Genomic DNA, 27,750 nt, shown 5'->3' on the forward strand with positions numbered 1-27,750 from the left:
TCTTCTTCTTCTTCTTCTTCTTCTTCTTCTTCTTCTTCTTCTTCTTCTTCTTCTTCTTCTTTTTATTGTGACTGGTCTCATAACCGTAATAAACTTTTCACTTTTGCCATTTTTTACATACAGTTAGTTTCATCCAACCTTACTAAAACAGCTTTAGTACTTTAAGATTCCAAACATAGCACCGTTTAAACATTAACCTTGAATTAGGTAATGCAATATACAACTGAGATATAACTGTAACAAGTCAATAGGATAGGAAAGATATTATTTGGTACTTTATCTTTTGATACCATATAGGTTAAAATTGGAAACCAGAATTAGTAATTTGGGTATTCTTAGAAGCTATTTTGCCAAAGCTTATCATACCATAAGGAAATCACTGGGAGTAAGGGTCAGTATTGTCCACTCAGACCGGCAGCCGCTCTCCAGGGTCTCAGGCCGAGGTCTTTCCCATCACCTGCTGCCTGGTCCTTTTTAACCGGAGATGCCGGGGACTGAACCGGGGACCTTCTGCGTGCAAAGCAGAGAGGCTCTCTCAGCGAGCCACAGCCCCTCGAGATTCCTGCCCTCTGAATCCCACCCTGCCTCTTCTTTGGCTTCTGAGATTCCCTTGGCCACGAGCCACATGCTGAGGGCCAAAGTAGACGTGCTATTCGTCTCCATGTGGATCATGTGGATTTTCCAGTCAGATGCTGTGTCGCAAGCTCACTGCTAGGAACCGACCGACCCTGAAGCACGTGGAGTCCAATTTGGATCGAGACCATGGTGTTTGGAAAAGGGGTGTGGCTTTAAGAACATAAGAACATAAGAGATGCCAATGTTGGATCAGGCCAAAGGCCCATCCAGTCCAACACCCTGGGTCACACAGTGGCCAAAAATACCAGGGGCCATCAGGAGGTCCAGCAGTGGGGCCAGGACACTAGAAGCCCCCCCACTGTTGACCCCCCCCCAAGCACCAAGAAGACAGAGCATCACTTGCCCCAGAGTCCCTGTCTATACCTTATGGCTATACAGCCACTGATGGACCTCTGCTCCATATGCTTATCTAATCCCCTCTTGAAGCCATCCATGCTTGTAGCCGCCACCACTTCCTGTGGCAGTGAATTCCAAGTGTTAATCACTCTTTGGGTGACGGATAAAAGGAAGTACTTCTTCACCCAATGGAGGCTGATTTTAAGGAAAGATTACATATTTTTGTCAGGAGATCCACAAGTTCACATTTGAGTTCTTTCAGAACTCTCGGATGTATGCCATCTGGGCCTGGTGATTTATCAGTTTTTGAGTTGTCTATCAGTTTTAGGACCTCCTCTCTCGTCACCTCAATCTGACTCAGGGGCTTTAAGCTCCCCCCCCCCCACTGTATTTCTGACTAGAGAGCCACAGGTTGCCCCATCGGGCGTCACGTGCAGCCCATTGGTGCCCAGTGTCTCTGTTCTTTGGGTGACCGGTTTTCCCTTTGCAGATGGGAGCATGTTTCTCCAAAGTCTTTGACGGCTGCCCTTTGAAAATCAACTGTGCCACCTCGTGGATCCATCCGGACACAAAAGGTGAGGTAGCTTTTCATTTATAAGCTGAGGACCTGTTCTCCTGTTGCATTCCTAAACGGGGTATTTGTGAATTTCCTGCACTGTGCAGGGGGTTGGACTAGATGACCCCGGAGGTCCCTTCCAACTCTATGATTCTAGGGTAAGCCAGGGATCTCCAACGTGGTGCCCACGGTCGCCACGATGCCCACCAACACCTCTCCTGGTGTGTCCGCCTAGTGTTTTTAGAAAGTGGGTGTGGACAGGTGGGGCTTTTGCCCAGCAAGTCTTCTGATTGGCTGTGGGAGATTTGATTGGCTGTTCAGGTTTGTAAAAACATTGCTTTGGCAGCAGCTGTGCAAGGATGTGCCTTGTGATGGATGTTAAGATGTGGGTGGGCCCACCACGCCGTGTCAGAACCCCCAGAGGTGCTCATGTGCTCAAGAAGGTCTGGGGCCTCATTATCAGAGAAACATTCCATTTTGTGCCAGAACGTAATGAGAATGTCTGTAATTTCCTCGAAGGAGGCTTTTTAATAGGTGCATTGGACAACAAGCTGATTTGCCGACATTACGCTATATTGTACTTTGTCTTCTGTGTTGATTCTCCAGAAAGTGAGCTGGGCTTTTAGATCCATTACAAGCAGGGCTATTTTTGGGCAGGAATACACAGGAACGGCGTTCCGGCTGGCTCCCAAGTTGGCCACGCCCAGCAGGAACATTAGCATAATAGGCCACACCCAACAGCAGAAATTTGTTAGGATTGGCTACATTGGGGGGGTGTGGCCTAACATGCAAAGGAGTTCCTGCTACAAAAAAAAAGCCCTGGGTTTTGTCAACAAACAAGGTAAACAGAATAAGAAGCAAAAGGTGGGTGTGGCTGGATGACCACACTTCTGGTAACATGGGGGTGCGGCCTAATGTGCTAATGAGCTGTGCTGTCAGGGGTGTGGCCCAATATGCTAATGAGTTTATGCTGTTGGGTGTGGCCTATTGTGCTAATGAGTTCCTGCTGGGCTTTTTCTACAAAAAGAGCCCTGATTACAAGTATTTGCAGAGACGCTAGACAAGTGCTTTGAGAACATCTGTGAACTGGATTTAATTTTCCACGTAGAGCAGCCACTGCCAAGGCAGCCTTTTACCATCTCTGGCTGATCAGGCAATTGGTCCCCTTCCGCGAACGCAATGATCTGGCTTCAGTGATCCACACTATGGTCACCTCAAGGTTGGACTACTGTCATGCTCTCTACATGGGGCTGCCCTTGGGGCAACTCTGGAGGCTGCAGCTGGTGCAGAACGCAGCGGCCAGGCTGCTGATGGGCTTCCCCATGCAGGAGCACATCCAGCCTGTGTTAGTCGTTGCACTGGCTTCCAGTAGCGCTCCGGATTCGCTTCAAGGTGCTGGTTTTGTCTTTTAAAGCCCTTTATGGTCAGGGGCCTGCCTACCTAAGGGACCACCTTTCCCCGCATGTCCCCCAGAGAGCACTGCGATCTGGAACACAAAACTGCCTGGCCCTCCCTGGGCCTAGGGACGCCAGGTTGGCGGCGACTAGGACCAGGGCTTTCTCCCTGGCGGCACCAGCGCTAAGTGAGATCAGAGCACTGCAAAACCTCCAGCAATTCCGCAGGGCCGTGAAAACGGAGCTTTTTTGCCAGGCATTCCAATAAGAATGACTTCATTGGTTGTGTTGCATTTGCACTTTATAATATCATGCCACCATATTTAATTGGTTTTAAGTTGTATTTTTTTGTAATTTTATTGAGTGTATTTTATGTTGGTTTTAAAATTGTAAGCCGCCCTGAGCCACTTCGGCGGGAGGGCGGGGTAGAAATCTAATAAATAAACAAATAAGGTCCATGATATCCTGGCTGAAATGGCGATGGGGTGGGACGGTTTTAGAGACCAGCATGAATGAAATTGTCACACAGATTGAGGCCCAGAACAAATTGGAAAAATCGGAGAGTGAAGATACACGGCCAACACATTATCAGACCACCGGGCTAAGCAGCTTTTTCTTCCTCCATATTGCAGATCAGTATATTATCTTTGGAACCGAAGAGGGCATCTATACGTTGAACCTCAACGAGCTTCACGAAGCCACCATGGAACAGGTAAGGGACCCGCTTAGTGCACCGCAGGTGGGGTTGGGAATGCCCAAGTCCTAGACGAGTGGGCGGAGTCCAGCTGATCAGGTGCCTCAGCGGAGGATTGGAACAAGATCCGCAGGAGCATCACTCTTCTGTGACACAGATGGTGCTTGAACCAGAGCAGAAATTTTCTGCTCCGTCTTCCATCCCTCCACAGCCCTCTGGGGTAGAGAGCAGCCTTTCCTCTAAGCTGAGTTAGTGTGAGCTAGCTCACGGTTTTTTTAGTCTCCGGCTCACATTTTCGTCTTCGCTCAGGGAGGAGGGCTCCAGAGCAAACTGATTTATGCAGTAGCCGAACCGCTCGCTCAAAACTTAGATGCCAGTCGCTCACAAAGTAGAATTTTGGCTCACAAGACTCCACCACTTAGAGGGAACACTGGTAGAGAGTCCGCCGAAACCTTCCCCAGCCTAAATCTGTGTCTTGAACTTTGTCCGGATGAACCAGCCCTGAAGTGTCCCGAAGTCCGCTGTTTCCTTCCTGCTATCCCACCGCAGCAGGAAGAAAAACAAAACCAAAGGGCAGCACAGAAGAAGTATGCAAAACAAAGGAAATAATCTGTGCTCAGCAGTAAACAACCACTAATCTTAAACAACTGTAACAAAATGTAATAAGGATATAATAAAAAGGACACAATATAATAAAAATATAATGACATTAAATATAACAAGGTGTGTTTCATGTACCACAGGACACAGATATATTTAAACTTCTATCAACTCATACATCAGAAACTCCAATAATATGGAACACAGTCTCCCAGTTTTAAGAGTCCCACGGGAGTTCAAGGGTTCAAGGAGCTTGGTGGAAGAAATAATGTAGGTTCCTCGGATATTCTTTATGCATAATTAGCTGATAACAAGCCGCGTTTTGCCAAAGGCTTCTTCACAAAGATAGAACTTCTGCTCCTAGATTTCACCGATGTATTGTTTTCTTGCACAAAGTTGCTGCCAATCTCAAGTCAAAGTGCAAAAACGCATTTTTGCACTTTGATTTGAGATAGGCAGCAACTTTGTGCAAGGAAACAACTCGTCAGTGAAATGTTTTCCTTTGGAGCAGAAGTTTTAGAGTTCCGTCTTTGTGAAGGAGCCTTTGGCAAAACGCGGCTTGTTATGAGCTGGGTTCCGCATAAGAAGGAGAAGAAGAAGAAGAGAAGAAGAGATTGGATTTATACCCCGCCCTTCACTTGGAGTCTCAGAGCGGCTTACAAACTCCTTTCCCTTCCCCTCCCCACAACAGACACCCTGTGAGTTAGGTGGGGCTGAGAGAACTGTGACACAAACTGCTCTTTTTCAAGGACAGCTGTGCCAGAGCTTGTGACTGACCCAAGGTCACATCAGCAGGTGCAAGTGGAGGAGTGGGGAATCAAACCCGGTTCTCCCAGATTAAGTCCGTGCACTTAACCACTACACCAAACTGGCTGGGACTGGGATTTATCCTCCGCCATTCACTCAGAGTCTCAAAGCGGCTTACAAACTCCTTTCCCTTCCCTTCCCCACAACAAACACCCTGTGAGGTAGGCGGGGGTGAGAGAGCTCTGAGAGAACTATCCTTGAGGAAACAGCTCTGACAGAACTATGGCTTGCCCAAGGTCATCCAGCAGGTGCAAGTGGAGGAGTGGGGAAACAAACCCGGTTCTCCCAGATTAGAGTCCGCGCATTTAACCACTACACCAAACATAGAATCATAGAATGTTAGAGATGGAAGGGACCTTGCAGGTCATCTAGTCCAACCCCCTGCACTCTGCAGGAGCATAGCTGAAAGATAGCCCTGCAACATACCCGAAAGATGGTCGTCCAGCCTCCACTTAAAAGAAGAGTATCAGAGGAATCCTTGAGCTCCTGTAGGACTGTTAAAACTGGGAGACTGTGTTCCATATTATTGGAGTTTCTGGTGTATTAATTGATAAAAGTTTAAATATATCTGTGTCCCGTGGTATGCAAAACTCGCCTTGTTACATTTAATTTAATTATATTTATATTATCTTGTACCGTGTCCTCTATATTATATTTTTATTATATTTGATACAATTGTTTAAGACTTGTGGTTGTTTATTGTTGAGCACAAATTATGTAGAAGATGGAGCAGATCTATTCTCTCTTGCTCCGGATTGCAAGACTAGATCTAATGGGTGGAAATTACAAGGGAGTCGATACCGGCTAAATACCAGGAGAAACTTCCTGACTGTAAGAGTGGTTGAGCAGTGGAACAGACGGCCTCGGGAGGTGGTGGATGCTCCTTCACTGGACGTTTTCAAGCGGAGGCTGGATGACCGTCTTTCGGGTATGTCGTAGGGCTATCTTTCAGCTGTGCTCCTGCAGAGTGCAGGGGGTTGGACTAGATGACCTGCAAGGTCCCTTCCAACTCTAACATTCTATGATTATTTCCTATATTTTGCATCCCATCACAGCAGAGCTGGAGAGTGGAGCTCTATAAAGCTTATAGCTTAGTTGTCCTTAGGATAGAGGTGTTGAGAATTAAAGCTTTCCTGTGAGAATTTACACTTGGGTTCCCTTGTTGTTTTTGACAGCCATAAGGGCCAGAATCTTGCTGTGCCCAAAGCATTGACAGCGGAAGTTTTCACAGTTCTCCATTCCACACTTACGTAGTACACACGTGCCGTGGAATTCATACAGTTCTTGGAATGACTGACCCCATCTTTTCTATCCTCTCCGTTGTTTCTTTGTCCAGCTGTTTCCACGGAGGTGTACGTGGCTGTATGTGATCAACAATACCTTGATGTCACTCTCAGGTACGTGGATTGGCTCAGAAATCAGCCATAATGCTTAAGATGGTTTGGAAGATACACAGTGGGCACCCTTTGAGGTAATGTTGAATTCATGGTCATGTCATGAAAGTCACCAGTAATTCTATTTTCTCTTTTGCTCTCTGCTTGGACTTCTCTGGATATTTGGGGGCTGTCCTTTTAGAAGGTAATCTTTCCCGCTCTTTCTTACTTCCCCCCCCCCCTTCCCTTTTTTGGTTTGACGCGTTACCGTTGTCTTTTGTGAGACTTTGAGACAGGTCCCGTTCTATCTGCCTTGCAGGGAAAACATTCCAGCTCTACTCCCACAACCTAATCGCTTTGTTTGAACAAGCCAAGAAAACCGGGTTAGCGGCTCACATTCAGACCCATCGCTTCCCCGACAGGATATTACCCAGGTAAGTGTGGGCTGTCTTGCTGTCTGGACCCAGCAGTTGAGAAAAGATAGATTGTGTAAAATAGTGTTTAAAATCTAAGCTCTGTTGTTAAAAAGTTAAACTGATCGAGGTGCATCACAGAAAGATTCTATCCAGGGCTTTTTTTGTAGAAAAAGCCCAGCAGGAACTCATTAGCATAGTAGGCCACACCCAACAGCCTCGGAGTTGCGGGGGGGGGGTCACTCTCCAGGCCTTCCCTCTGTAGAGCTTTTGGCTGTAGTGGGTGTGGCCAACTCTGAAGCCAGCCGGAACTCCGTTCCTGTGCGTTCCTGCCCAAAAATAGCCCTGATTCTATCTATCTATGTAAATTCAACTAGTTATAATGAGTACAGACGCCATACTTGTTTTATGTTAGTCTTTTTTCTCTTTGTAGTTCTTGTTTCCTTTTCTTTCACTTTTGAAAAATTAATAAAACTTTTCTGGGGGGGAAAGAGAGAAAATTTTATAGCCCTCTAGCATGCCTCTCCTTGCTTGCCTTTTTTCTAGGTAGTTACTGCTGGCAGTTTTGTTGTTCCTGTTCCTCTTCTGATTACAGAATATATTGTAATCTAGCTGATTCCAATATGTGTTGTACCTTTGCCTCCTTTACAGGCATTCTTTACAGCACCCCCTCCCACCTTCTGACTAGGATAAGAGGATCCGGATTTACATTTTTGTTGTCCTGTGTCTGACAAAGGAAACTTTGACTCTTGGAAGTCGATACACTGAAAACTATTGTTGGTCTCTAAGCAGGGGCTGGGTGTGGGCAACTCGGGATCCAGCCGGAACTCCGTTCCTGTGCGTTCCTGCCCAAAAATAGCCCTGCTGCAACCTGCACTGTATATCTGGTCAGACAGGTGAACAACTAAAATGGACCGGGGGGTCAGTGTGGAAAGGAGGGGGGCACCAGGATCCGTCAGTGCTTAGGGCACCAGCGAGCCTTCATCCGCCCCTGTCTCTAAGGTGTTAACTGGACTCAAGTCTAACTATTTCTTATTTGTCCTTCTGGCCAGGACTTCTGCTCCGGGCCTCGTTCCGTGGCTAACCACTAACTCTTGTCATTCCAGGAAGTTTGCCTTAACCACCAAGATCCCGGATACGAAAGGGTGCCATAAATGTTGCATAGGTAAATCTTCAAATTTGCGTCGCCTTCCCTCAGCTCTTTGGCACGTCCAGTTGGGAAAGTCTCTCCCCGCTTTTGTGAACCCAGGCTCGGCCCTGCTTCCAGCCGCCACCTGTCTCACAAGCCGAGAGCCCCGCCGAAGGGGGACTGAGGCCTCTTCCTAAGAAGTAGGCGTGAACTTTTGCCCCCCACCCCCAGCAGTGCTCCCTCTAAGCTGCCGAGTCTTGTGAGCAAGAATTCTACTTTGTGAGCCACTGGCATTAAAGTTGCGAGCGAGCCGTTTGGCTACGGCGTAAATTAGTCTGCACTGGAGCCGTCCTTCCTGAGCGGAGACAAAAATGTGTGAGCCAGAAGCTAAAGAACTGTGAGCTTGCTCACACTAACTCAGCTTAGAGGGAACACTGAACATAAGAACATAAGAGAAGCCAATGTTGGATCAGGCCAAAGGCCCATCCAGCCCAACACTCTGTGTCACACAGTGGCCAGAAATACCAGGGGCCATCAGGAGGTCCAGCAGTGGGGCCAGGACACTAGGAGCCCTCCCACTGTTGGCCCCCCCCCAGCACTGCTTACAAGATAGATCCAGGTGGGCAATTGTGTTGGTCTGAAGCAACAGAACAAAGTCCGAGTCGAGGGGCACCTTGTAAGACCCACAAAGTTTAATTCTGGGTACAAGCTTTCATGTGCGTGCACATTTCTTCTGTTTCAATGTATCTGAAGCCGTGTGCCTGCACATGAATGCTTGTACCCAAAATTAAACTTTGTTGGTCTTACAAGGTGCCCCTGGGACTCGAACTTTGTTCTGTTACCTTACAAGGTCATTGTCAGGATAAACTAGAGCAGGGACAATGGTATTGTAAGTGGTTTTGGATCCCCTGTTGGGGGGAAAAGTGGGGTATAAGTAAATAAATAAATGAATGAAATCAGCGTCTTCAGTGTTGCAAGACTTCTTCCGCAAAGTTTTGGCCGTTTTAATTTTCTCTGTCTTGTGTTGGGACCTCACCTTACTATTTTATCCCACGCTAAATGTCCTCTGGGGAGAAAATCCACAGTCCCTTCCAATGTTCCCTCTAAGCTGTGGAGTCTTGTGAGCAAAAATTCTGCTTTGTGAGGTATTGGCATTTTAGTGGCGAGCGAGCGATTTGGCTAGTGCATAAATCAGTTTGCTCTGGAGCCCTCCTTCCTGAGCCAAGGCAAAAATGTGTGAGCCGGAGGCTAAAAAACTGTGCGCTAGCTCACAGTAACTCAGCTTAGAGGGAACACTGGTCCCTTCCACCGGTGGCCATAAAAGCACTTTGACTACGAGTGCGAACCCCTTCGGACCCTCGAGAGCCAGTGTGGCCTAGTGGTTAGAATGTCGGACTAGGATCTAAGGAGCCTGAGTTCGAATCCTCCCTTGGTCATAAAACAGCGGAACTGGGACCATTTGCGCACTCTCGGCCTAACCTGGCGGCGTGGAAAGGGCCATCAGGTCACGGGCGACTTATGGTGACCCCTCATTGGGTTTCCAGGGGAAGTGACATCCAGAGGTGGTGTGCCATTGGCTGCCTCTGTGTAGTGACCCTGGGCTTCCTGGGTGGTCTCCCAACCAAGTACCAAGCAGAGCTGACCCTGCTTAGCTTCTGAGAGTGGATGAGATCACGGAATCATAGACTGTTAGAGTGGGAAGGGACCTTGCAGGTCATCTAGTCCAACCCCCTGCACTATGCAGGAGCACAGCCGAAAGAGGGCCCTACATACCTACAACATACCCGAAAGATGGTCGTCCAGCCTCTGCTTGAAAACGTCCAGGCTAGCCTGGGCTATCCAGGTCAGGGCGGAGAAACAGAGAAGAAGAAGAGATTGGATTTATACCCCGCCCTCCACTTGGCGTCTCAGAGCGTCTTACAATCTCCTTTCCCTTCCCCTCCCCACAACAGACACCCTGTGAAGAAGGTGCGACTGAGAGAGCTCTCCTCTGAGGACTGCTCCTGAGAGAACAGCTCTGGGAGAACTTGTGACTGACCCAAGGTCATCCAGCCAGGTGCAAGTGGAGGAGTGGAGAATCAAACCCGGTTCTCCCAGATTAGAGTCTGCGCTCTTAACTACTATGCCAAACTGGCTCTCTGGACTTCCTTGGGGGTCAGGCTGTCCAGGTCTGGGCAAGAAGAAGGAGGAGGAGGAGATTGGATTTATACTCCCGCCCTTCAAGCTCCTTTCCCTTCCCCTCCCCACCACAGACACCCTGTGAGGTCGGCGGGGCTGAGAGAGCTCTGAGAGAAATGGCTCTTTTTCAAGAACTGCTCTCATCAGAACTACGGCTTGCCCAAGGTCATCCAGCCGGGTGCGAGTGGAGGAGTGGGGAATCAAACCGGGTTCTCCCAGATTAGAGTCCGCGCTCATAACCACTACGCCAAACTGGGAAAAGGAGAGCCACATATGGCTCTCAGGGCCTGGACTGGGGAATTTAGGGGGCTCCACTGGAAGAGAGGAGAGAAAGATGGCTGAGGGTTGGGTGAGAACTGTAAGTTCAGTTTTTCAGTGCCAGTTTGGTGTAAAAGAGCAGTTTCTGTCAAGGACTCTCTCAGCCCCACCTACCTCCCGGGGTGTCTGTTGTGGGGAGGGGAAGGGAAAGGAGTTTGTGAGCCGCTCTGAGACTCCTTCGGGTAGTGAAGGGCGGGGTATAAATCCAATCTCTTTTTCTTCTTGAAAAAGAGCAGTTTCTCTCAGAGCTCTCTCAGCCCCACCTACCTCACAGGGTGTCTGTTGTGGGGAGGGGAAGGGAAAGGCGTTTGTAAGCGGCTCTGAGACTCCTTTGGGTAGTGAAGGGCGGGGTATAAATCCAATCTCTTCTTCTTCTTTAACCTCACAGGGCGCCTGTTGTGGGGAGGGGAAGGGAAAGGAGTTTGTCAGCCGCTCTGAGACTCCTTTGGGGAGTGAAGGGCCATGGGGCATAGATCCAATCTCTTCTCTTCTTCTTTGGAGAGAAAATGCAAACAGCTCACAACTTTAATGAAATCAGACATAGTATTTCAGGTTTATCCTGTTGTTGTTGTTTTTCTCTTCTTATTTTCAGTAAGAAACCCTTACACGGGCCATAAATACCTCTGCGGAGCATTACAGTCAGGAATCGTTTTGCTTCAGTGGTATGAACCGATGCAGAAGTTCATGTTGATAAAGGTGCGTTTTGCCCTCTTCCTCTGTTTTTGTTCAGCTTCGCTAAGGTATCCGATAGCTTTCAGGGGAACAAAGATGCGAGCTTTTTCCAAGAGTTAATTGCTTCCGTTTCACTGACCACTGCTGACCAGTTGTTTTTGGACTCAGTCCAAGATGCTGGTGCCGGTCTTCCACGTCCTGCGCTCATCAGGGGAGGCCCCATTCAACCCCCTGGTTCTCAAAGGAGAGACAGAGAGAGGCAGAAAAGGTAAAGGTCTCCCTTGCTCGAAAGCCAGTCGAATCCGACTCTAGGGTTGCAGTGCTCATCTCCGTTTCAAAGCCGAAGAGCCAGCGCTGTCCGAAGACGTTTCCGTGGTCATGTGGCCGGCATGACTAAACACCAAGGTGCACAGAATGCTGTTTCCTTCCCACTGAAGTGGTACCTATTTATCTACTTGCAATTTCTTGCTTTCAAACTGCTAGGTTGGCAGGAGCTGGAACTAGAGACGGGAGCTCACTCCATCATGCGGCGCACTTGGGTCTCGAACTGCTGAACTACTGACCTTCCACAGCCTGCAGTTCAGCGTCTTAACCACTTGAGCCACCGCAGCTCAGGCAGAGGGCAGGGCCATTGATGTGGTGGCTCCTCCGTCACAGAATTCTCCCACGTGAAGCAGATCAGACAAGCTGTCTTGTGGCCAGCCAGGGACCTTTCTTTTCAAAAAGGCCTTTAGGCAGTGCTGCTGGCTCCTGTAAACGTGGACCTTTTTATTATCTATTTAAAATGTTTTTATGCCACCTTTCAACTCAATCGGGGTCTGCAAGAAATAGAAAAACACTGAGACATTTGAACAAAAATAATTTAATAAATACACATTAAAAGACAATACCAGAACCAGCAAGGAGAAGAGTTAACAACTGTTACTGGGGATATGCCAACTGAAACAAAAAAGTCTTCACTTGCTGGCATAAGAACATAAAAAGAACTGGATCAGACCAGTGCGGGTCCATCTAGTCCAGCATTCTGCCTCACACAGTGGCCAACCAGTTCCTCTGGAGGGCCCACAACAGGGCAGAGAGGGTGAGGCCTTCATAAGAACATCAGAAGAGCCCTGCTGGGTCAGACCAGTGAAGGTCCATCTAGTCCAGCATCCTGCCTCACACAGTGGCCAACCAGTTCCTCTGGAGGGCCAACAACAGGCCTGAGAGGCCGAGGCCTTCCTAAGAACATCAGAAAAGCCCTGCTGGATCAGACCAGTGAAGGTCCATCTAGTCCAGCATTCTGCCTCACACAGTGGCCAACCAGTTCCTCTGGAGGTCCAACAACTGGGCAGAGAGGCCGAGGCCTTCATAAGAACATCAGGAGAGCCCTGCTGGATCAGACCAGTGAGGGTCCGTCCAGTCCAGCATCCTGACTCGCACACTGACCAAACAGTTCCTCTGGAGGGGCACAAACAACAGGGCAGAGAGGCCAAGGCCTTCCCCTGATGCTGCCTCCTGGCTCTGGGATTCAGAGGTTGACTGCCCCTGAATGTGTAGGTTCCCCTCAGTCACCATGGCTAGTAGCCATTGATAAAGACTTATCCTCCATATTCCTGCAGCCATCACTACATCCTCTGGCAGCGAATTCCACATTTGAATCACTCTGTAGTCTATGTCAGAAGACAGTGATGGAGACAGACAGATAACCCTGGGGAGAGAGTTCCAAAGTTTTGGTGCCATGGCCGAAAAAGCCCTTTCTCCGGTCGCTACTTCTGTGGCCTCAGGTTTCCAAAGTTGGGCCACCGAAGAGGACTGGAGTGAAACAGGTGTTGGCATATTATGGTGTCACATCGGTTTTAATTCAGATGATGGGTTGGATTGTGCTAGACATACTCATAGCTCTTGGGAGGAGGCCGAAAGGCTGTTGGCGACAGGCAGAGGGTACTGACCGAAGCCATGAATGGGATGGTGTCAGACTCGGGCGTTTGACCAACTGTACCTGGTGTATTTCTACCCGATGCATTTATGCTCTGTGTTTCGTTTTGTTCTCTGCGCCCAACCTCCTGTGTGTCATAGCTGCATCCTTATCGCTTTGCCCTCGTCTTGCATTGCATTCCTGAGGGGGGAAGTGAGTGCCTTTAGTTTAGGGAGGCTAGCTTCAGTCATTCTTCCACGGTGCCTCAAAGACATTTTTCACAGGGGACGTGTCCTTGAAGTAGAGTCTGTGCTTGGCTAGTGATAGACCGTATATCTCTCACGGTCTCTGTAGTAATGCTGACGTGTATGAATGGAATGTTGGGGTTGTAACTAGATGCCGCTTTCCCGCCCTAGTACCCCAGTCCTGACTCCTGACAACCCATGAGTAGAGATGTGAAGGCCCGGAAAAAAACCGGAAAAATTCGGGGGGAAACGTTTTATTTTAACATGATGAATAAAATATTTTAAGACAAGGTGTTCAAATATTTTCCAAATCATTTCTCTCTCATATATATATATATATATAGCCAAACAGGCTAATCTCTTTGTCTTATTCACCCAGAACAGAATCAGCTCTTATAGTCACTCAGCCTAAACTGTTTGCCTTATTCACTCAGAATAGCATAGTCATATTTTTATGTTCCTAAAGTAACAGAATAACTTTCAATCTAGAAAAGACAAAAGAAATGCTAATATAGCATTTTTTTTCAATTTTTCCGAAAATTTTCGTTTCCCCCCGAAAAAAACTGGGGGAAAAACGTGGTTTTTTTCCGAGCTTCAAAATTTCCGGAAATTTTACATCTCTACCCATGAGCATCTCAAATCTCCGACTAAACCTTTCACCCAAGAAAGCATGTGCGGAGAGTGATTTGACTGGGAGCCGGACAGGCAGCCATCTTTTAAGAAACCCGCTCTTCACAGTGGGCCGGCTCCCTGCTGACCTGGCTTCCCCTTTCCCCCGCCAGCACTTTGACTTCCCTTTGCCCAGCCCCTTGAACGTGTTCGAGATGCTGGTGATCCCGGAGCAGGAGTACCCCATGGTGTGCGTCGCGATCAGCAAGGGGGCCGACCCGAGCCAGGTCGTCCAGTTTGAGACGATCAACTTGAATTCGGCTTCTTCGTGGTTTACGGAGATCGGCGCAGGTGAGGCTCTTGGCGTTGGAAGCGATGTCACCAGGCAAGTCCTCCCCCTGCCGCCGGTGGCCGTGGGAACTCGAGGACCCCAGTTAAACTTCAGCCCACCCTGGTTGAAAGGAATCAAAGCCATCGCCAGTCTGGTGCAGTGGTTAAAGTGCACGGACTCTAATCTGGGAGAACCGGGTTTGATTCCCCACTCTTCCACTTGCACCTGGCTGGATGACCTTGGGCAAGCTGTAGTTCTGGCACAGCTGTCCTTGAAAAAGAGCCATTTCTGTCAGAGCTCTCTCAGCCCCACCTACCTTATAGGCAGTGTTCCCTCTAAGCTGAGTTAGTGTGAGCTAGCTCACAGCTTTTTAGCCTCCAGCTCACAGATTTTCGTCTTATCTCTTGGAGGAGGGCTCCAGAGCAAACTAATTGATGCAGTAGCTAAATCGCCTGCTCACAACTTTAATGCCAGTAGCTCACAAAGTAGAATTTTTGCTCACAGAACTCCACAGCTTCGAGGGAGCATTGCTCAGCAGTGTTCCCTCTAAGCTGAGTTTGTGTGAGCTAGCTCACAGTTTTTTAGCCTCTGGCTCACACATTTTTGTCTCAGCTCAGGAAGGAGGACTCCAGAGCAAACTAATTTATGCAGCAGCCAAAGCTCCTGCTCACAACTTTAATGCCAGCAGCTCACAAAGTAGAATTTTTGCTCACAAGATTCCACAGCTTAGAGGGAACATTGCTCACAGGGTGTCTGTTGTGGTGAGTTTGTAAGCCGCTCTGAGACTCCTTCGGGTAGTGAAGGGCCATGGGGTATAAATCCCATCTCTTCACTGGCTGTGGTCCTGGTCACCTCCTTCCATAACTGTGATGGCCGAAGCCCTCTGAATGGCCTCAGACGGGCATGGGGGAGGCTGGCTTGGGAGGGCAGTAGAAAAGAGCAAAGTCCAGCAGCACCTTCCAGACTAACGAAATTCGTGGCAGGGGAGGAGCTTCCGTGAGTCACGGCTCACTTCTTCAGATACAGCTAGAATGGGAGTCCGTCTCTCCTTACATCTTGGAGAGTGGAGGGATTTCAGATGCCAAATGGCAACAGCAGGTGTGGTCGGAGGAGGTGCGAGGTGCGGAGGGGGCTTGGAGAAGTTAGCATTGGTGAGGACAGAACGCTGCCCGCTGTGGTTTTCTCCCCTGCAGGGTGCCAGCAGTTGGACGCCATCCACGTGACGCAGCTGGAGAGAGACACCGTCCTCGTGTGCTTGGACAGTGAGTAGCTCGACACACCAAGGCCAGCTCGGCATGCTGGTGTTTATTTTTAAGGATCTGTCTGCCGAAAGGTTTAGAACCTGCTTGCTGAGTCGCCGAAGGCGGACCACGGCCGACCCAGCACAGGAGCAACCCTACATCTTAGAACAAACGTTTTAAAGTCCGTACATTCAGAAACATCTGAAAGCTCAACGATGAACGGGCCCAGCTTTTCGGCCCCCTAGCTCTAATGGAGTCCGGTCAAGGCTCTTGTGAATAGCGTTGGCTCAAGTGGTTAAGACGCTGAACTGCAGGCCAGAAGGTCTGTAGCTCGGCAGTTCGAGACCCGAGTGCCACATGACGGCGTGAGCTCCCATCTCTGGCCCCAGCTCCTGCCAGCCTAGCAGTTCGAAAGCAAGAAATTGCAAGTAGATAAACAGGTACCGCTTCGGTGGGAAGGTGACAGTGTTCCGTGCGCCTTGGTGTCTAGTCATGCCGGCCACATGACCATGGAAACGTCTTCGGACAGCGCCAGCTCTTCGGCTTGGAAACGGAGATGAGCGCCGCACCCCTAGAGTCAGATTCGACTGGCTTTCGAGTGAGGGAAAGCTTTACCTAAGGCGCTGCAGGGTAGACACTTCTTGACCCTCCCTGGGAAATGTCTGGCTCGGGATTTTTGCAGCTGGGCTGAGGCAGGCTCGGCCTCCTGAGCTCCGTTGGCATGGCGATGATTGTTCCAGCATAGCTTAGGGTACTGGTCACCAGCCCCGAATTGGGGCCTTTAGGCGAGTCATGGAAGCACCGCGTGCTGGGTTGAGAGTCCCCGTAGAGCTACCTGTTCCCCTACCCTGCCGTTTGGGAGGATCGTCTGCCAGTGCAGATGTGTAGAAACGAAGGATGTCGTTCCCCCTGCCATTCTTGGCTCGCGTGCAGCAGGACACAATGAAGTCACACCGCGGTGGAAAGGACTCCTCCACGGCTCTGCCATTGGCTTTTCCTCCACTGTGGCTGGTCCTGCATTGGGCATGGGGTTGGACTAGATCAGTGATGGCGAACCTTTTAGAGACCGAGTGCCAAAACTGCGACCCAAAACCCACTTATTTATCGCAAAGTGCCAACACGGCAATTTAACCTGAATACTGAGGTTTTACTTTAGAAAAAACAACTCATACATTAACGTACGATGATCCAAACAAAGTAGGGGAAGCAATCCCAAATGCTTTCATTGACTTAAAATTATTTGGCAGAGAATTCGACACTTTAATGACGGTCTGGGCCTGTCTGGGGCGATGGCACGCGTGCCCACAGAGAGGGCTCTGAGTGCCGCCTCTGGCACCCGTGCCATAGGTTCGCCACCACTGGACTAGATGGCCTGTATGGCCCCTTCCAACTCTATGGTTCTATGATTCTATACCTCCGGTTGTGTTTCTTTTCTCCAGTCCTCTTGAGCTGCTACTGGGGCTCTTGACCTCGACCCCCCCCGTGGCGGTTGTCCAGGGCTCCTTCACGTTCGACGTCTCTGATGTCCTGTGGCTTTGTCACATGACTTCCTGTCACATGCTTGCAACTCCTTGGGTTCCGTGCAGGGTGGGTCCCAGGCTGGAATGCACTTCACCGCCTTGGCGGACTCCGGAGATCGTGTCGATAGCTTGAAGTGCCCCGAATTAAATGCCGGAAGTGGTTCTGGGGCACTGTTCTCCAGTGAGAGCGCCAGCGATAGCCGTTAAAAGCAGCCTCAGACAACAGCGGTACACGGACCCGTGAAGCTGCATTCAACTGACTCAGAATACTGCTCCATCAAAGGCAGCATCGTCTACTCAGACTGGCAGCAGCTCTCCAGGGTCTCAGGCGGAGGCCTTTCCCATCACCAACTATCTGATCCTTTTTAGCTGGAGAGGCCGGGGATTGAACCCAGGACCTTCTGCATGCCAAGCAGAGGCTCTACCACTGAGCTACAGCCCCCTCCTAATCACACAAAGCTGTTTTATTCCAAAAGGCCATTGAGGTCAGTATTGTCTACTCAGACTGGCAGCCGCTCTCCAGGGTCTCAGGCAGAGATTTCTTTCACATCACGCCTGCCTGGTCCTTTTTAACTGGAGATGTGGGGGATTGAACCTGGGACCTTCTGCACGCCAAGCAGAGGCTCTTCCACTGAGCCACAGCCCCTTCCCTGACCATCTTAAACACATGAAGCTGTCTTATACTGAAATAGACCCTTGGTCCATCAAAGTCAGTATTGTCTACTCAGACTGGCAGCGGTTGTCCAGGGTCTCCGGTAGAGCAGTTAACCCTACTAAATTACAAGTATCTAAAAACAGCATCAAGATACAACTACTTGTCAGAAGTCCTTATGAACAATTCTGTTTTCCATATTTTCTTGAACATTAAAGGAATAACCCCAGCGGGTTAAAATTAAAAAAAAAAAAGTTTTCGACTGAACACGAGGAAGAACTTCCTGACAGTCAGAGCGGTCCCTCAGTGGAACAGGCTTCCTCGGGAGGTGGTGGGCTCTCCTCCTTGGGAGGTTTTCAAACAGAGGCTTAGATGGCCATCGGACAACAATGCGCATTCTGTGAACTCAGGCAGACCATGAGAGGGAGGGCAAGAAGGGTTGCCTCAGTGCTTAGTTCTCGTGGCCCTTTCTTACATGCCCAGGGAAATCCTGATTGTAACTTTGGGGTCAGGAACAGTGTTCCCTCTAAGCTGAGTGAGTGTGAGCCAGCTCACAGTTTTTTAGCCTCTGGCTCACACATCGTTGTCTTAACTCAGGGAGGATGGCTCCAGAGCAAACTACTGTATGCAGGAGCCAAATCGCCTGCTCACAACTTTAATGCCAGTAGCTCACAAAGTAGAATGTTTGCTCACAAGACTCCACAGCTTAGAGGGAGCGTTGGTCAGGAAGCAGTTTTTCTCCAGGCAAGTTTGGCTGGAGGTCCTGGAGGTTTTTGGTCTTCCTCTGGGCATAGAGCAGGGATCATTGGGGGGAGTGTGTGTGTATCCGGGGGGGGGGGAGATAGCTGTGAATTTCCCGCATTGTGCAGGGGGTTGGACTAGATAACTTTTGGGGTCCCTTTCAGCTCTGTTTTTCTGTATTGCTGTTATACATTCAGGCTGGATGTTCCACAGCGTGGCCAGCACGATCAAAAAGGCTTGCGACTGAGCCTTGGCTATTTTATCCACCGTATGCAGGGGGACGCAATAAAACTGATCCAAAGAAGGCCGTTGGTGGACAGGTTTATGCTGCGCAAGACTCTCCTCCCAGCGAGAATGTTGCAGGCCCTGACGGGCTTCCAGTAACCATAATATGTGGGGAAACTATAAACGCTCCATAAAGCACTAATTATAATTACACCTCTGTGGTTTTATGGTCTTGCTACATACCCGAGGCGCTGGAGAATGAGGATTCTGAGGGTGACTGTTGGCCAGCTCACATTTCTTTATGGCGCAGTAAAGTGAGGGAGAGAACTTGCTTTACCGGCCACCTTTGGCTTGGCAAACAGTTTTTGCGAGAGCGCCCCCAAGTGGCAAGGTCCAGGCCACTGAATCTCTGTGGGAGACAAAGGTAAAGGTAAAGGTCTCCCTTGCTCGAAAACCACTCGAATCCAACTCTAGGGAGCGGTGCTTATCTCCGTTCCCAAGCCGAAGAGCTGGCGCTGTCCGAAGACATTTCCGTGGTCATGTGGCCGGCATGACTATTAAACACCAAGGCACACGGAACGCTGTTCCCTTCCCACCGAAGTGGTACCTGTTTATCCACTTGCAATTTCTTGCTTTCGAACTGCTCGGTTGTCAGGAGCTGGGGACAGGGACAGGAGCTCACTCCATCACGCAGCACCCGGGTCTCGAACTGCTGAACTACCAACCTTCCGGTCTGCAGTTCAGTGTCTAAACCACTTGAGCCACCGCAGCCCTGTGGGAGACAAAAGCACCCCACTAATTGCTGGATCTTAGCTCTCCTCTTCAGGAGGGTGTACTTCTGAAGAACTGTTCACAATCCTACACAGTTCAGGGTGCTGGTTTTGACCGATCAGGGCTTCGTGTCATGAGAACCGCCTTCTCTGTTAAGTCCCATTGCTACTGTCAGGTGCACCAGAGTACGCGGCTCCCCCTCTATTGGCAAGGGAGGAGTCATTGCTTGGTGGTAGAGCACGCGGAGGGTCCCAGTTCAGTCCCCGGCGTCTTCAGTGGGAGAATCTCCAGTGGCAGGTAAGGGGGGAAAGCCCTTCTCTGCCCAAGCGAGGCGTTCCAGAGGCCTGGGAATTGGTCTGCATGAAGCCGCATCCGTAAGGAAGAAGGGCAGCTAATAAACCTTCTAAATCAATAACTTAAGTTCAGATGTATGCAGAAGTCCAGCTAAAAGGCCAACTTTGGGTAAGTTTTAAATAGCTGGGGATGAGAGGAGATTGTGAGGAGGAGAGGGTGGCAGAGAGTGGTCAACAAAGCAAGTACTTCTTCACACAAAGATTCATTCAGACGGGGGATTCACTGCCACAGGAAGTGGTGGCAGCTACAAGCATAGACAGCTGCAAGAGGGGATTGGATGAACGTGTGGAGCAGAGGTCCATCAATGGCTACTAGTCACAAAGTGTAGAGGGAACACTCTGTCTGGGGCAAGTGATGCTCTGTCTTCTTGGTGCTTGGGGGGGCCACAGCGGGAGGAGGGCCTCTGGAGTTGTGGCCCCACTGGTGGACCTCCTGAGGGCACCTGGGTTTTGGCCACTGTGTGACACAGAGTGTTGGACTGGATGGGCCATTGGCCCAATCCAGCATGGCTTCTCTTATGCTCTTATGTCTGGGGCAGTGATGCTCTGGATTCTTGGTGCTTTTTTGGGGGGGGCAACAGTGGGGGTACTTCTGGACCTCCTGATGGCACCTGGTATCTTTTGGGCACTGTGTGATACAGAGTGTTGGACTGGATGGGCCACTGGCCTGATCCAACATTGGCTTCTCTTATGTTCTTATGTTCTTATGTGAATATCCATACTGGGGAACCACTAACAGTCACAAGTCAAAAAGCTTCCAGGGCTCTGATCATGTTCTTCAGTGTCTGCAGATGCAGAGACATAGCCCTTACCAATTTTAACCCCCATTTTCTGCAAACCTTGGGGGGGGGGGGGGGTCTCTCCTAGGTATTCAGAACCCTAAATGGTAACCGAGCTAATCGTGTTGTGCAGATTTTTTGATCCACATGAGAGCCGGTTCTTTTTTTTGGGGGGGGGTGTGTTAAAATGTGTATTAAGATCAAGTATAACATGTACAATAACTGCAAAACAGTATACAAAAGTCCTGAGCAGTGTTCCCTCTAAGCTGAGTTAGTGTGAGCTAACTCACAGTTTTTAAGCCTCCAGCTCACACATTTTTGACTTAGCTCAGGAAGGATGGCTCCAGAGCAAACTAATTTATGCAGTAACCAAATCGCTTGCTCACAACTTTAATGTCAGTAGCTCACAAAGTGGAATTTTTGCTCACAAGACTCCACAGCTTAGAGGGAACAATCCAAAATTACAAACCAGCCAGTTAATCACCCACAAAGTTTTCAACATACATCAACAGTTATAACATCATAACCTAATAATTTAGTATCAGATCCGTTCCCATATATAAAAACGACCTTTGAACTATAAATCCCACTGAATTGAGTCAGGTTTAAAATGGAGTCAGGTTTGGGAGTCTGCTACTCTGAACAACAAGAGGAGTCTCGGCAGCAAGGCGGAGGTCAGAGTGGAATCAAAAGTGAAGCCACGTGTGATAGCTCATCCTAGAGGGCAGCACTCCCCAAAGCCCTGTTGCCAAGGCCTCTTCGGAGCACCCCCTTTCCACAGCCTCAAAAACCGTTCCAGCAAACTGTTATTTGCCAACAAGGTGATTTGTTTCTTTTTGGCATTTCTTTTGAGGATTTGTGAAAATCGTGAACCTGCAAGGAAAGCTGAAGTCGAGCAAGAAGCTGGCCTCCGAGCTGAGTTTCGATTTCTGCATCGAATCTGTAGGTAAGGATGCCGTTTGCAGCATCGTTCAAACATCCTTTTGGAGCCTGCGGGTACCTTTGGGATTCCAACACAGGGTGGTGGGTGAAACTACAAAATGGCTGCTGCAGGAGGCGGGGCCAGTGACAAAATGGCTGCCACAGGAGGCGGGGTCATTGAGAAAATGGCTGCCGTGGGAGATGGAGCCAGCAACAAAATGTCAGAGAGTGAGGTCACACATAGGTTTAATACCAACTCTTCACCATGTCAGGCAGAAAATCTTTTCAACAGGATGCCTTTCAAAATGACCATACGGTTTAAAAATATTTCCTTCCATACGCACAGTTTCAGTACGTAGCTGACCACCTGCCAAAGCAACATTGAAAAATATCTGCATAGCCAGTTAACTCTCCAGTGGCCAGTCAGAAGCTCTGCTAGGCCCCACTTGGTCCCGCCACTTTCTAAAAACACTTGGGCACCAGGACAGGTGTTGGCAGGCGCCAGGGTTCCAGTGGGCACCACGTTGGGGACTTCTGCCCTAGCCAAGGTTCCGCAATCAGGTTACAGAGGAACCTGTGAACGCTACTGTCACGGCTCAGATGGGGTGTCACCAGATGCTGCCACCACTCTGGTTCCAGGCTCCCTTGAGAAGGCCCAGAGCCCCCTCCTAAGACCTTCAGACCTCCCTTTTGGCTGAATAACAGCCGTGAGGACCAGGCAGAGTGAACAATGCAAATAGTTTATTTTATAAGAGGTCAAACAACGTGCAGAATAATAACAGTAAGTGGGTGAAAAGAAAAGAAAACAAATGCCCTAACACGTCTAAATATATACTGTCCCTAGCTCACTATTCCAAGTGACACTAGACTACTCACCCTTCCCTCAGGATGAGAATCTCTTCCTGCAGCAGCCTTCTTTCCGGCTCTGCCCTCTGGGAAGAAAGAACAGCTTTTGCGCTGGCACCAGCCCTTTTGTTCCTCAGCCCTCTTCTTCCCTATTGGTCAGTTTTGGCTCCAAAACCTCTCAGGGGCTTCTGGGAGTTGTAGGCCCAGCCTCACCTACTGCTAGCCAGGCTCCCTGGGCCTAGTAGGCCTCTGGTGGCACAGCCCAGATCATGACAGCTACAGACAGAGAAGAAGCCAGAATCTAACACACCTGGTCTCTGTGCTAAGGCATAAGCGGACATTCCATTACAAGACTTCCCTCTCAGCAGCTCCCTCTCTGTCCCCCCCCCCCCCCCAGAGGATGTACTTACGAAATTCCACCACCAGGAGTGGGCAGTGTAAAAAGTCTCCCATCTCTAGTCCACGTTTCCAGGCGCCTTGCCGTCATGTTCAGGGCGTATCCCTAGCACGTGTCTCAAGCCATGCGCGGACGCTCGCGCAGTCCTGTGTTCCGGGGGCCGCCCCCCCCCTCACGGTTGCTGACCTCGGGTTGTGTCTCTTCCGCAGTGTGCCTTCAAGACAGCGTGTTGGCCTTCTGGAAGCACGGGATGCAGGGCAAAAGCTTCAAGTCCAACGAAGTAAGTCACCCGCGTGGCACTCCCTTTGAGTTTTGTGGGTGGCTGTTGTCCCCTCTTGCCTGGGTTGCCGTACTTAAGGGGGAAACCGGGGGAACGCGGTCTGAGGTGGGAGTGCAAACAAACGGCAAATGCCATGATCGATCTATAATATTATATAAAGATATAATAACCTCATTACATTTACAAAGCACCAACTGTGAAAAACCAATAACATATGGTTATAACCATATCCCTATGAATCCCAAATCATGAATAAACAGAGTTCATACAAGTCCATTCCAGTGATTAGTAATAATGACGGGAAGTCCTCTCAAGGGATGTAACAGGTTAGAAAAGTGTAAGAATTTTTGCAAATCAGATTCTTGTGAAGCACAGAGATCCAGTAGCTTCGCTTCAGAAGAATCTTATTTGGGAATATAATGTTACCTGAAAAAACTGATAGTGAAAATGTAAATTGATAGTTGAACAGTAAAAGGGACAGGGGGGGGGAAGCATTGCGGGAAGCCACATGAAGGGGGGGGAGGAGGTATGTGAAATGGATATATGTTAAAGGAAAAGGTGTAATTTTGAATATGTCGTTATATCCAAAATAAAAAAGTTTGATTTAAAAAAAGAAGAATCTTACTTGCAAAAATTCCTACATTTTGCTATCTTGTTATATTCCTTAAGAGGACTTCCTGTGATTATTACTAATCATTGGAATGGACTTGTATGAGCTCTGTTTATTCATGATTTGGGATCTGAAGGGTTATTATTATAATTACATGTTATTGGTTTTTCACAATGTTTTGTATGTGTAAAGAGGTTATTATATATTTATATAATACTAGGAGCAAATCCCGTTGTATAAAAGTAATACAACGACCTCTAGAAAGACCCCCCCAGCAGGCATGCAGAGCCGCCGGTGCCTCCAGGCAGTCTCAGCCTCCTCCAAGCGAGGCACGGCAAAGAGGCGAGCGCTTTACCCAGCACGTATCGCTCTCTGGCCGCACGTTCCCGGGTGTGCATCGGCAACTGCCGGCCTTCTGCTGCTCTGGCAAGGCCGGCTCGGGCCTGCCTCAGTGCTCGGAGCCTTTGTCTCTCTGGGCCGAGTGGGGTCGGCTCCCACCCGCCGCCTTGGAGAGAGCACTCCAGGGCCAGGGGCGGGGAAAGCAGGGTGCTGCTGCCGCTGGTGCCACATGCAAACACGAGGCCCTTCAGGGAGGGGAAGCACGTGTGCTCTGAGGGAATTTTTGGCCAGCGCGGCTTCTGTGGGCAGGACTCAGGGAATGCGGCCAGTGAATTAGGGAGACATGCTGAGTGACAGAGCATTGAGCCAACTGATTTGGGAGCGCATGGAATCTTGCCACCCCAAAGCAGAATTATTATATAGGAGAGATTATAGATTGATTGTGGCGTTTGCTGTTCGTTTGGGTTTTCATGCGGCCAGAACTAGATACCAAAGGGCTGGGGCAGAAGAAGGGGGCCTGTCCTCGCCACAGAGCACTGCAAGCCAGTCCCAGCTGCTTACCTGAATGCTGAGAGGCTATCCACGGCATCTCCTGTTCCCGAATTAGCCCCACAGACCCCACACACCTACAGACCTGCTTCAAGGGTATTTAGAATAGGAAATGATTCTTCCAGCGAATGCAGCGTGTGTTCGTTCTACATGCAGAGCGCTCCGGGGGGGCTTCTTCAGACCCCAGACCCCCCCCCCCACAGTAGCCAGTGGTCTCCAGTCAGGTAGGATCAACACAAGCAAGATGGCACAATGGAAACCCTTCTGCTGGCACTTGCGTGTGGCATGACAAGCAGCGGGTACATTTTGGCCAGTCCGTATTTGCAGGCATAACCGGTTGGGGTGCCGTGCCCATTCCCAAAACGGCCGGGAGTGCCCCTTTCTCCTCCGCTCCCTCTTTCACTCTCCAGCCCTTTCTCTTTTCCGCAGGTAACCCAGGAGATCTCAGATGAAACCAGGGTCTTCCGCTTACTGGGCTCAGACAGGTAATCCCAGAAGAAAATCATCCACCTTTCTCTCCCCCCCCCCTTTTTAACACGTTTATTTATTTGCAATGGGGACCCAAAGCAGCTGACATCGTTCTCGTCTCCTCCATTTTATCCTCACCACCACAACAACCCTGTGAGGTAGGTTAGGCTAAAATGTGTGACTGGCCCAAGGGCTCCCAGCAGTCTCCCATGCCAACAGTGGGGGATTTGAATCTGGATCCCCCATATCCTAACCCAGCACTCTAACTGCCACACCTGGTTGGCTCACAGATGGAAGCCAAACGTTCAGAGAAGCTGCCGGGAATGTCTGTGAGCAGTGTTCCCTCTAAGCTCAGTTAGTGTGAGCGAGTTCACAGTTTTTTAGCCTTGGGCTCACACATTTTTGTCTGGCTCCAGCGCAAACTAATTTATTCAGTAGCCAAATTGCTCGCTCACAACTTTAATGCCAGTCTGGTGTAGTGGTTGAGTGCGTGGACTCTAATCTTGGCGAACCAGGTTTGATTCCCCACTCTTCCACTTGCAGCTGCTGGATGACCTTGGGCAAGCCGTAGTTCTGTCAGAGCTGTTATTGAAAAAGAGCAGTTTCTGTCAGAGCTCTCTCAGCCCCACCTCCCTCACAGGGTGTCTGTTGTGGGGAGGGGGAGGGGAAGGAGATTGTAAGCCGCTCTGAGACTCCTTTGAGTAGTGAAGGGCGGGGTATAAATCCAATCTCCTCTTCTTCTTCTTCTAATCTGGGAGAACCAAGTTTGATTCCCCGCTCCTCCACTTGCACCTGCTGGATGACCTTGGGCAACCTGTAGTTCTGACAAGAGCTTTCATTGATAAAGAGCAGTTTCTGTCAGAGCTCTCTCAGCCCCATCGACCTCACAGGGTGTCTGTTGTGGGGAGGGGGAGGGAAAGGAGTTTGTAAGCCGCTCTGATGAGACTCCTTCGGGTAGTGAAGGGCGGGGTATAAATCCAATCTCCGCCTCCTCCTCCGCCGCCTCCGCCTCCTCCTCCTCTTCCTCTTCTTCTTCTTCTTCTTCTTCTTCTTCTTCTTCTTCTTCTTCTTCTTCTTCTTCTTCTTCTTCTTCTTCCTCCTCCTCCTCCTCCTCCTCCTCCTCCGCCTCCTCCAAAGGAGAATTTTTGCTCACAAGACTCCACAGCTTAGAGGGAGCATTGTCCGTGAGGGGGTCAGTGCCCCACCCACCCACCCCAGTCCCGCTGCTGCCACCACCACCCCCTCCCTCCCCTGGGAGTTTCTTCTTCTGCGGCTGAGTCATCCGGCCACTTCTGTGTCGGTGTGCCTGCTGGCGGGGCCCCTTCGTGTGTCTCAGGCAGCAGCTTTGCCTTTTGTTTCGTGCACAAAGGTTCTCCTGTAATCTTCGCCTGGAACATCCTAGTAAATCTCTTTGACAAACACCACCAGGAGTGCCCGAGGCATTCGGGGTGGAGCTGCAGCATTCCAAACAGGTGAAGGAAGACAGAAAGGAGGGGGGGGAGGTTACGGGGCCACGCACCGTCCGTGTGCCTATAGCATTTCAGTGCTCAGTTTGGGGGCCTGGAAAGCACAACAACAGTCCTCCTGGAGAGTTTGCTCTGCCGTTAGCCCTTATTACATAAGAACATAAGCGAAGCCAATGTTGGATCAGGCCAATGGCCCATCCAGTCCAACACTCTGGGTCACACAGTGGCCAGAAATACCAGGTGCCATCAGGAGGTCCAGCAGTGGGGCCAGGACACTAGGAGCCCCCTCCCACTGTTGACCCCCCCCCAAGCACCAAGAATGCAGAGCATCCCTTGCCCCAGAGTCCCAGAGCACCCCAAACTGGCAACGACTGTAGGCAGCAGAATCCAGGCTGCCTTGGATAAGGGTGCCAGCAAATGCAAGGAACAATAGGAATGGCCAGTGAGCGCAAGCTTGGTTCACTCAGCATGCAAGCTGTGGCTGGTGGGTCCTCTCTTTTAAAGGAGAAATGTACCTCAGGACACACAGGTAATCCCCTGTGAGAGCCAGTTTGGTGCAGTGGTTAGGAGCGCGGACTCCAATCTGGGAGAACCGGGTTTGATTCCCCACTCCTCCACTTGCAGCCAGCTGGGTGACCTTGGATCAGTCACAGGTTCTCTCAGAGGTGTTCTCTCAAGGGCAGTCCTCAAAAGAGCTCCCTCAGCCCCCGCCTACCTCACAGGGTGTCTGTTGTGGGGAGGGGAAGGGAAAGGAGTCTGTAAGCCGCTCTGAGACTTCTTTGGGTAGTGAAGGGCGGGGTATAAATCCCATCTCCTCCACCGCCACTGCCGCCTCCTCCTCTTTTTCTTCTTCCTCTTCTTCTCCTCCTCTTCTTCTTTTCTTTTTCCTTCTCCTCCTCTTCTTCCTCGCCAGTTTGGTGTAGTGGTTACGTGCGCGGACTCTAATCTGGGAGAACCGGGTTTGATTCCCCCACTCCTCCACTTGCACCTGGCTGGCTGACCTTGGGCAAGCCGTAGTTCTGTCAGAGCTGTTCTCTCGAGAGAGCTCTCTCAGCCCCCGCCTATCTCGCAGGGTGTCTGCTGTGGGGAGGGGAAGGGAAAGGAGCTTGTAAGCCGCTCTGAGACTCCTTCGGGGAGTGAAGGGCGGGGCATAAATCCAATCTCCTCCTCCTCCTCTTCTTCTTCTCCTTCTCCTTTTTCTTCTTCTATCTGAGGAAGTGTGTGTGCACATGAAACCTTAAGCTTATACCCAGAATAAAACTTTGTTGGTCTTAAAGGTGTCCCCGGACTCAGACTTTGTTCTGCAAGATTCTGGAAGGTTTGAGTTTCTAAAGAGTCTAAGCAAAGGGAGCGTTGATTCAAAAGCTCATTCCCCCCCCCCCCCAAAAAAAACACACGTGGGTG

General features: G+C 49.9%; 1 protein-coding gene across 4 annotated transcripts in view; it reads left to right on the forward strand.

The window, feature by feature from the left end:
- Positions 1-27,750, forward strand: part of MAP4K5 (mitogen-activated protein kinase kinase kinase kinase 5) — a 159,601-nt gene that overhangs the window by 131,371 nt on the left and 480 nt on the right. For 3 of the 4 annotated variants that reach the window (XM_015425604.1, XM_015425606.1, XM_015425607.1), the window contains 12 exons: positions 1,463-1,547; positions 3,555-3,634; positions 6,360-6,420; positions 6,599-6,601; positions 6,716-6,830; positions 7,916-7,974; positions 11,027-11,130; positions 14,031-14,208; positions 15,382-15,450; positions 21,324-21,416; positions 22,844-22,914; positions 24,842-24,897. In XM_015425604.1, coding sequence (XP_015281090.1) covers positions 1,463-1,547; positions 3,555-3,634; positions 6,360-6,420; positions 6,599-6,601; positions 6,716-6,830; positions 7,916-7,974; positions 11,027-11,130; positions 14,031-14,208; positions 15,382-15,450; positions 21,324-21,416; positions 22,844-22,914; positions 24,842-24,897 — 974 coding nt within the window. The remainder of the gene's footprint in view (positions 1-1,462; positions 1,548-3,554; positions 3,635-6,359; positions 6,421-6,598; positions 6,602-6,715; positions 6,831-7,915; positions 7,975-11,026; positions 11,131-14,030; positions 14,209-15,381; positions 15,451-21,323; positions 21,417-22,843; positions 22,915-24,841; positions 24,898-27,750) is intronic. The other variant, XM_015425605.1, reaches the window with a different exon arrangement.

The sequence above is a fragment of the Gekko japonicus genome, unplaced genomic scaffold (assembly GCF_001447785.1).
Source record: "Gekko japonicus isolate JY-2015 unplaced genomic scaffold, Gekko_japonicus_V1.1 scaffold961, whole genome shotgun sequence".
NCBI lineage: Eukaryota > Metazoa > Chordata > Lepidosauria > Squamata > Gekkonidae > Gekko > Gekko japonicus.